The 9,952-nt window shown below is 38.5% G+C and overlaps 1 protein-coding gene across 1 annotated transcript in view; it reads right to left on the reverse strand.

Moving 5' to 3' along the window:
* Positions 1 to 733: 733 nt before the first annotated feature.
* LOC119838480 overlaps positions 734 to 9,952 on the reverse strand; it is a 36,546-nt gene continuing 27,327 nt past the window's right edge. The window contains exons 11-13 of the mRNA XM_038364428.1: positions 8,793 to 8,936; positions 7,932 to 8,039; positions 734 to 7,368 (exon numbers count right to left, since the gene is read on the reverse strand). Coding sequence (XP_038220356.1) covers positions 3,271 to 7,368; positions 7,932 to 8,039; positions 8,793 to 8,936 — 4,350 coding nt within the window. The 3' untranslated portion in view covers positions 734 to 3,270. The remainder of the gene's footprint in view (positions 7,369 to 7,931; positions 8,040 to 8,792; positions 8,937 to 9,952) is intronic.

Genomic DNA, 9,952 nt, shown 5'->3' on the forward strand with positions numbered 1-9,952 from the left:
ATGATGATGAACTCTTTATATTTGGATCACAGATAAGATACTAGAGATACTAAGCTAAGCTTTATATATAAATAGGACTAGCCAGTCACGTTGTGCTAGCTCCCGTAAAACCAAGACCCGATATTATTCAATTACCATCCATTCTTATAATCAATCAGGGACAACGTAGTCTATTTTTCCGCATTTATCAGCTTCACCTGTATGTTTGTATGTAACCGACTCGTTTAGACTCGATTTTGACCCACTTCAAACGGACAGATTGAACTCAAACTCTGTACACTTATCACGGATCGGTGACAATACAATAATTTCATGTGTTTATCTTATTATTCTGATAAGGATCGCCAGTTTTTTATACGTATACTAGCTGACATGGCGAATTTCGCAACGCCGTTGACCTTTTTTTGAAACATTTATCCGTATTTTTTACCTTTTAAATCAAAATCGGCCCAGCCACTCTAGAGCTTTGTCGAGACTAACGAACAGCAATTGATTTGTATATATAAGATGTAAGCAAGTCAGACACATTACGCGGTTCAACCATTACGAGCTTTTTACTTCAAATTTTTCAAACTATATTTTATTTTTATCACCCCTTAATCGTCGGGAAAAGATTTTTAATCGTGATTTCGATCTAAGGGCACAGCTTGTGTTTTTACAATTAATATGTAGACTTCAGTCTAAAGTTACCAAAGCTCAGGCAGGAAAAGTTGTCAAGAAATAATACACGTTCTAAATTCAAATATTTAATGTACATTATTCGAAATTACATTACTTCATCACACAAAAACAAAGCCCTTGCGTTTTATTATAAAAAAAATCGCACAAACGCATCCATCGTGTCACACGGGCTTAAGCCTATGCGATATTTACAGATAATATACACAAAAAATGGCGGAACTTGACTTTGACATATAAAATTCCCGCCAAAAACTTTGCATTTCAAAATGGCGTCAACCATAGCTTCCATAAAGCAATTAGTGGGGCTACGTACGTACAAATAAAGGAGATTAATCCTTTGTTAAATAAATTACACTATTTCTCTTGCCTTGTTACTTAAATAACAGCATTAGTGGTTATATAATCTGTGCAGTTCATAGACAATTTAGAGTATGCTAATAGAATTAGTGAGGGCGCGAAAAACATTTCTTTCCACAATAATCTAGCAAATGTAAAAAAAAGAGTCGTTGCCACATTAATTTAATGATAATAAAAATTAAGCACATACCAGTTAAGAATCTTAAAATCGTATGCAATTCGACACAGCATATAACGAGCTACAATCATGACAATAAAAAAATATATTAAGTTACTCTTTATCAGTGCGACAAAATTATGTACTGACCTTTTATTTTGATATAATTTAAGTACAAACTACAACCAATTTGGACAATGGAACAATCTAGAAACATTTAAATGAATTGTTCTCTTTTTTTAAACGAGAGCAAAAGATAAAAAAAAAAAATTGAAAAATTCCAAAAAAACGAGCTTAATATGAAAAAAAAAATACTAGCAACACTTTATCAATGAATAAACTAATTACAAGAATATATTTCAAATCTAATCAAGATTTATTCAGTATTTCGAAAAAGGCTACAAACGATTTCCCATACGCTATCAAATTAATATAATTTTGAGGGTAGTTCGTTTTTGAGATAATTTTATTCATTATTACAGAGAAAGACTTGCGTTTCGGCAGTTCTGTCACAATGAAAACGAATTAGAAATGGCACCTTAATGATCACAAAAATGTGACATTGTAAAAAAAAACAAAAATTCTCCGTCTATCGGCCAATCAGTACTTAAATATTCAACAATTCAACAATCTTGCTGGATACATACATATAAAAAAAACATAATTTTTCTATATAACAACATAGCGTTGCCATCTAAAATAATTTGAATGATTCATAGTTCCACAAAAATATTTTAGCGGTGGCAATAGTTGGAATTCAATCTTATATATAAAATTCTCGTGTCACAATGTTAGTCTCTATACTCCTCCGAAACGGCTTGACCGATTCCTCTGAAATTTGGTAAGCATATTGGGTAGGTCTGAGAATCGGCTAACATCTATTTTTCATACCACTAAACGATAAGAGTAAGGCAGAACAGCGTTTGCCGGGTGCAGCTAGTATTATATAAATATCGCCAGAATTTGAGTGATGCAAAAATTACATACACAAAAGGCAAATTTTTCTAAAGATTTTATGAGAATTGTTTACGACTTGAAAAAAAAAATCTATGAATCGTTAAAGGAATATCTAAACTATATAAACGCACGCTAAAATATCCTTGTCAGACTTCATTTAAACCCGACATTTTAAAAATATAAATTTATAAAAGTTATACGTATAATTTTGAAGTTCGCAACCATATATTCGCCAATAAACGCGGCTAAGTTTTAAATCACGTCAAAAAAACGGTTTTCAACTTATGCCTAATAATTTTCAACTCTAATGGAATATTGCACAGTATATATCTAATATTGTTATGTGTTTATATTTTAACATTTTTGGTTAAATTTCTAATTTTTCAATTGCGTCTTATTATTCTATTGCACTTTTCGGCTAAAACAAGGGAATCCTATTTCTCTACCGTTACTGTAACCTATGTACGTTTATGTGTTTGTAACTCAACTGTTGTACAACTGCTGAACTTATTTCGATTACATTTTAAACATTTAGGTAAGTATAATATAATAATTTTAACTCGAAACTTTACATATCTCGTGTATGCATAGAGAACGCCTACCTCAATTAGTATGTTAGACTTAAATATCCCATGATTTGTCCTCGAACCGTCCGAATCCGGCTCGAAGGACCAAAAAGAAAAACTAAATAACACGACCTCACGATTTCGTATCACGTGGCTATACGAAGATATATTTAGATATACTTTTATGAGAGAAAACAGAGTACATCAATTTGATGTACCAAATATCTATAAATATATTAACATGTATGTATGTCCGTCATTATATGAAGCCGATCGACTATATGGGGGTTGCGTCGCACTCGTTCTACGCTATGACATATTTAGGACCTATTATTCATTCAGTTTCGACCTTATAGCATAAGTGTTTAGGGTAAAAAATCGTCTGCCATCGCGGAACGAGCGAGACGTAACCAATAAGAAGCTTAACACGCTTCACTCAAATCTTAATGCGGCATATAAAATCTGAAACTATACATATTTTTTACAATAATACTATATAATTTACATCTCAACTATGATATTTTAAGCAATACCCGTTTAACATTAAAACTCTTATCTATTCGAATGCGTGCGCCGCTCGCAGAATTCCGAACATCGACAATCCTCGGTTATAGAGTCAAGCGACATTAGACTCTCCTGACTCGTCCGCAGACACGCCCGGCACCTGGAGTCTATGGACGTCCCACTCTGTGAATTGGCGTCCTCCGAAACCGACTCCAACGAGCGCAAACTCTCCACTGAGGTGAGTTTGTACGACCGCCTAAACTCCGCTATCTCCTCCTCGCTCATATTCAAAGCTAGAAGCGAATCTCTCGCCATTTTCCCAAGAGACGACACCTTTTTCTTTTTTTTACTCAATATAGAGTCCATTTTCGAGAGCGGGCACGGCTTGTTCAAACTCTCGGGCAGAGATTTTGGACTGGAACCACTTCTGGATCTTAATTTGCCCCGTCTCTCTGGTATATCACGAGGCGTAGTGCTTTCTGGCACTTTGAAGGCGATCGTCTTCATTTTGGGACTCTCCTTTTCCGTGCGTTTCGTCAAATCTTCTAGAGAGTTCGATTTCTTTATCTTTGCCCGCTCCGGTATAATCGGTGAACTCTTTTTGCCCTTTATATCAACAGACAGCAATTCCGGCAACTCTAGCGCCTCATCCAATACTAACTCCGGCGATAGATCCACTAACTGTTCCTTCTTTTCGGCGTCTTTCAACTCTTGCGCCAATGATGATTCAGCTTTCACTTCGATCTGTTTCTTTTCATTTTCGTATTCCAAATAAGAAAGCGCGTCTTTAGCAACATCGACCGATCCCAATTCCTTAATGAATTTATTGTCGTCGTCGACTTTAACGTCATCTATATACGCTAGTTGTATACAATCGTCTGCGGCCACGTCGCAGGTTTCATCAATATTGGCGATCGGTGCCAAATCACTTTGGGGCTTAACTTCGTCGAGTTTCGGTTCATTTTTATCCAACATGGGCGTTTTTATCTCCCATATCGTGCTGACTATCGGTTGATTTTTAATCTGTCTATCTGTCAATTCATACGCCAACGCCTTCGTGGACATGGTGGCTGTTATGGTGTTCTCCGGGCTGATGTTTTCCTTGATGCCTCGAATTACTTTACTTGGGAGCTTATCGACTGGCTGCCCGGCGTCCGGACTTTGTTTCTCTAACGAGTTCTCCGAGCCGGTCGACTTCAGTACAGAGGCGAACGATCGAGGCCTTACATCTACCGGCTTCTCATCTAACTTAACAATAACTTTACACTCTGCGTCCACTTTCGCGTCAGCTTTCTCAACGGGATCCGGATTCTCGCATACGTTTTCAATCGTTTCGTTGGGCACAATGAGATCTGTAATATCACACGCTCCCGGCTTACCGCCGTTCGAGCTTGCGTCCGTTTTACTTATATCTAATGTTTGTACTAATTTTTCATCGGTGGATTTATCGGTAACTACGTTGTCTCCTGCGTTCGGAAAGCTCTGGAATTCGCTCAATGTGTTCTCCGTGTCTGTGGACGGCGTCTTACTGTCGAGTTTCCTTGAAAAGGATTCATCCACAAACGACACTTGGACCCTTTCAGACAGAGTGGAGTCCGTCGCTTCCGACAGACTGTCACAATCTTTATCGTCCTTGTCGGATTTATCTGAAGAACTCGCCCACGACCAGAACGAGCTTGTTAAAGATGAATCTTTTCTAGGCGGAGTGCTAGATGTCGATTTCTTATCCTCCTCTGATGTTGTTCTCGAAAACAGGCTGCTCGGATGTTGGAAGAGACTCAAAAGCTTCTCCAGATTCGTTGGGAATTTGTTCTCCAATTTGTCCGGATCGGGTCTCGGTATGTGGAAACTCGGAGACGGCGCCACCCAGGAAATCTTCCTCATCCTCTCCAAACCTTTAGATTTCAGTGCGGGCACATCTAGCAGACTTGAAGTGCGTTTCGGCGATGTCAACGTATCTTGGGAGGTTTTCACCGAGTCCTTCAAACTGGAACTGTTTGTTAGCGTGCCTTCATTGGAGGAGCTATCCTCTTTAATTTCTGATGGATTCAATGAGTGCTCTATCCCCGAATCAGCTGATGTGACCATCATTTTTTCATGCCGCGCCGACTCAATGGAGCTAACACTAGCTTCCAAACTGGACAGTGAATCGTGTATCTTCTTCGATCCACCAAATATTATCGGGGAAACGCTCTCGTTCGAGCTAATAGACACGTTCAAGTTCACTGGTGTCACTTCACTGGTCGACTCCATGCTACTCTCCGTCGAAAACTGCATCCGTTTCGATTCAACCGTTTCCACTATGATCGGCCGGTTCAAACGGTGCTCCGTGTTGAGACTCTCGACCGAACTGCCCGATATTTCTAACGAAGAGCTACTATCGCAGAAGGCACTAACTTGTTTTCGCATAAGTCTAGACACCTCCAAGTCTGGACTGTCTAAACTCGACTCACTCTTATTTTTCTTTAAAACTACATTATCTCGAGCAGGTACAACGTTATCTATATCTAAATCATCCTTCTTACGCGTTTTCGTGGATAGATCTTGCATTTCTTGTATTAAACTACCTAAGTCAGCCGTTATGGCTTCTATTTGTTTAATGGCTACATCCCCCTTTTCCTTATTACCTATATTTACATTTTGGTCACTATGTACTTTGGTTTTAACGGTATTCGTTTCGCTTTTCACCGTAACCGTAACCTCCACATCCAACTTTTCCGTTTCGGTCACTTCTACGTTACTTTTAACTAATTTCGTCTCCGTTTTAACGATTTTATCATCACCCACATCACTAACTGTTTCACAGTGAGACACTTGTTCGACTCTATCGTTATAACCGCTGTCCGTTTTTAGTATATCTCCTATTTTAACATTATCACTAACTTTAACATCTAGAACATCTTTAACACTATCACTTATCACATTCGCGTCTCCAATCACTTTGTTATCACTTTTAACGTCTTCACATTCAACGGTTTGCGTATTCGCGACATCTTTTTCACATTCAGCCGTATCTTTGCACATAGTTCGTAAGGGATCCCACACATCAATGTTATCGACTACATTCGTGACAGCAACTTTAACAACACCCGTATCTTTGTCCACTGCTTGAGGCGTAGGTTCGGATACACTTTTATCACCAGAACTTATTAAACATATCGGTGGAAGTTCTGTTTTATTTTCTACATGTTTAGTTCCTTGTATCACAGATTCTGATTTGATTAAAACCTCGAGCGGTTCAATTTCCGTCACTATTTCCGTGACTACGCTCTCGATCTTCTTCACATTTTTAGACGCTAATTCAGCCTTATTATCTGTATCTGAACCAGACCTTGCGACTATTTCTTTAGCATCCGTATGCAAAACAGGCTTCGTTTCGTCAATTTGCGTTCCAATGTTTGCGCTTTTGTCATCAACCTTTACAACACTTATCTCAGCTAATGGTCCACTAATAATGTCACCCTTCATTACCACGTTGTTTCCTTCTTTCTTTTCGTTTTCTAACTTCTTCACACTATCAACAACTTCTGACACTTTAGTATCTTTTATCACATTTCTATCAGAATATGTTGCTTTACACATTTCATCCTTCAATTTATCACATTTGACATTAGTGTCATCAGTTTTAACTTCTTTTCCAGTATCACCAGTTAAACTTAGCAGATGGGATCCATCATTTTTAACGATTTGAGGGATACATTCAGCTTTTTGCACAATTTTTACATCATCAACACGGCCTTCTTTCATTTTAGCAGTTAACTGTTCATTTTTAACAACTTCCGTATCGCATTTTACACACTCTCCATCCGCTTTGACACTCTTATCATCCTTTGTGTCACTAACACACAAAACAACATCATCTTTACGTTTATCAACACTTTCACTATCTTTAGTGTCAATTTTTACACTTGTATCGTCTTTAGTATCACTTTCATTGTCTTGAGAATCACTTTTCACACATTTTTTTTCATTGGGATCACTTTTAGGAGTTTTCTCAGGTACTTTTTCAGTAGCAACCGTCAGTGGCGAAGGTGTTGGCGAGGGGGAGGGGTTGTATATGGTATCGTAGTTTCTCGTTACGGAGAATCTTGATGATGGTCTTCTCGGTTGAGCCGGGTGAATTTGTATTTGGGGCGGCTCGGCTACCTGTCCAAGGAGAAACTTTTTGTAATTTTTTTTTAACACAGTAAACTATCATTCTATTGAAATTTGTTACAAGCGATCCGGCTCTACATCGTATATGATACGTATATAGCCTAAAGCGCTGAGGAATCATGTACACATCCAACGATGGAAGACTGGTTTTTTTATCATTTGTTTAGTGGGCTTTTAAACTATTGTTTATGTCAGACCCATTGAAACCACCACTCTTACAAACTAAATACAAACTTGATTAATATAAAAAACAAAGAAATTAAAACGAAGCAAATCATTCTCTGCTAATTTAAAAACAATAACAAATAAGAATGTTTGAAATCGATACAATAGTTTCTGAGAATAGCACGCTCAAACAAACTGGGGATTACCGTGACGTCTTAAAGCAGAACCAATTCGCATGTGGATAAGTGATAGCACTAGCCGACCGATAACTCTGTCTCTACCCACGATGGAATTAGTACTGCGTTACTAATTCCAGCGTATGCTAACCCCTCTACAGCATACATATTGGGACCAAACATACATACAGACAGACCTACAGTCAAACTCACCTGCACAACTTTGAATCTCGACGGCGTAGAGCAGTACGAGGGGCGGGTCGGCGTGGACGGACTCGAGCTGTCCGTGGACGAATCCCTCTCGGGCGTCACCCGCGTCACCTGTGAATCGAACAGAGAAACACATCGGTCAAGTGCGAGTCGGATATTCAAGGAAGCTATGCGAGTAGCGAGAGCAAATAGAATCGGTCACCCATACAATTTGTGACCGTAGCTCGCACCGGGGAAGTACCACATCCCCAGACCGGTGTGACATAGTAGCATGCCAATGTGTTTCGTACGGTGAGTGGGGGAGCCGGAGGCACGTTTCCTTTTCTTCTCCCCTCCCAGACCCTTCCTTCTTTCCAGTCGTTAACACTTTCCTTTTCCCTTACCCCATAAAAGCGGGCAGCGCATTCGCATTGGTGATCGCTTACCATCAGGCGAACCACCAGCTCAGTTACCCGCTATGACATAAAAAAAAATAATCTGTATATATAAAACTCAATCACGACAGACTCACTGACGGAATGATATATCAACGCACAGCCCAAACCACTGGACGGATCGGGCTGCGATTTGGCAAGCAGATAGATGTTATGACGTAGACATCCGCTAAAATAGGATTTTGATAAATTCTACCCCCAGGGGGATAAAATAGGGAATTAAAGTTTGTACCGTGAAAATTTATTTGAACCGCGCGGGCGAAGCTGCGTGCAACAACTAGTCATACATATAAAACTTCCTCTTTAATCACTCTATCTATAACAAAACCCCATCAAAATCCGTTGCGCAGTTTTAACGATTTAAGCATACATAGGGACATAGGGACAGAGAAAGCGACTATGATCTATACTATGTAGCGATTGTACTCACATAGAACCTCGACGTGGCGTGCGTGTTCGGCACGGGGCTGCCGGCCGGGGACGGGGACGGCGAGGGCGCCGGGGACGGCGCGGGCGAGGGCGCCGGGGACGGCGCCGGGGAGCGCAGGCGGACGCGTTTATCCTCCTCGCTGGGCTGGAATCGTATGGGAAACTTGTGCTGTTACAGAGATTTGGGAATCTGTTCGATAATGCTTCTATAAGCAATCCGATTGAATAAATAAACGTTTGAGTTGTGAATAAAACTTTGTATACACACAGATTTTAATTATACTAAATAATAATAAAAATTCGATATGATTGTATAAAAATTATAATGTTCTAAATATATTCAGTTAAAAATTAAAAATTAAAAAAAAAAGAACATATCACGAATCGATTGTCTATCGAAGCGTGGGAGCATTAATATTATAAATTTAACTTATCTATATAGGAATTTGTTTTTATTATCTACATCTTATTTAATATTATTGCTTTATGTGTTTAATTCTATTCAATTGCAACATATTACATAATAATTTATTCGAAAACTATGAGATAATCACATAAGTGACGTTATCTTCTAATCGGTAAGCAGGTGTTTAGTGTTTATTGATAAAAATATAAATCTATACTATCCTACTTCTTATCCTACTAATATTATTAATGTGTATATCTTTTACTCTTTCCCGCAAAAACTACTGAACCGATTGCAATGAAATTCGGTACGCAGATAGCTGGACAACTGGAATAACACATAGGCAACTTTTTATCCCGATATTCCTACGGGATACGGACTAATAGGAGTGAAACCGCGGGTCGCAGCTAGTAATATTATAAAACTGAAGAGTTTGTTTATTTGTTTGTTAAAACATAAAAACAATTTGTATCAAATAAGTTTTGTATCAAATAAGTTTAGAGTAAAATGTTTTTAAGATTATTTTTAGCGTGATCAAATTTATTCGTTATTAATTGTCATGCTTAGAGACCTAGCTTACAGATGGAATAAAATAGAAGATGAATATGCGTATATAAACTGTATTTTATCAATGTAAAGCTGAAGAGTGTGTTGTGTTTGAACGCGCTAAACTCGGGAAATACTGAACCGATTCACAAAACTTCTTTCATCCTTGCATATGTTTACAAACACATACGCACACGCACGCACGCGCG

This window comes from Zerene cesonia, unplaced genomic scaffold (assembly GCF_012273895.1).
Source record: "Zerene cesonia ecotype Mississippi unplaced genomic scaffold, Zerene_cesonia_1.1 Zces_u003, whole genome shotgun sequence".
Taxonomy (NCBI): Eukaryota; Metazoa; Arthropoda; class Insecta; order Lepidoptera; family Pieridae; genus Zerene; species Zerene cesonia.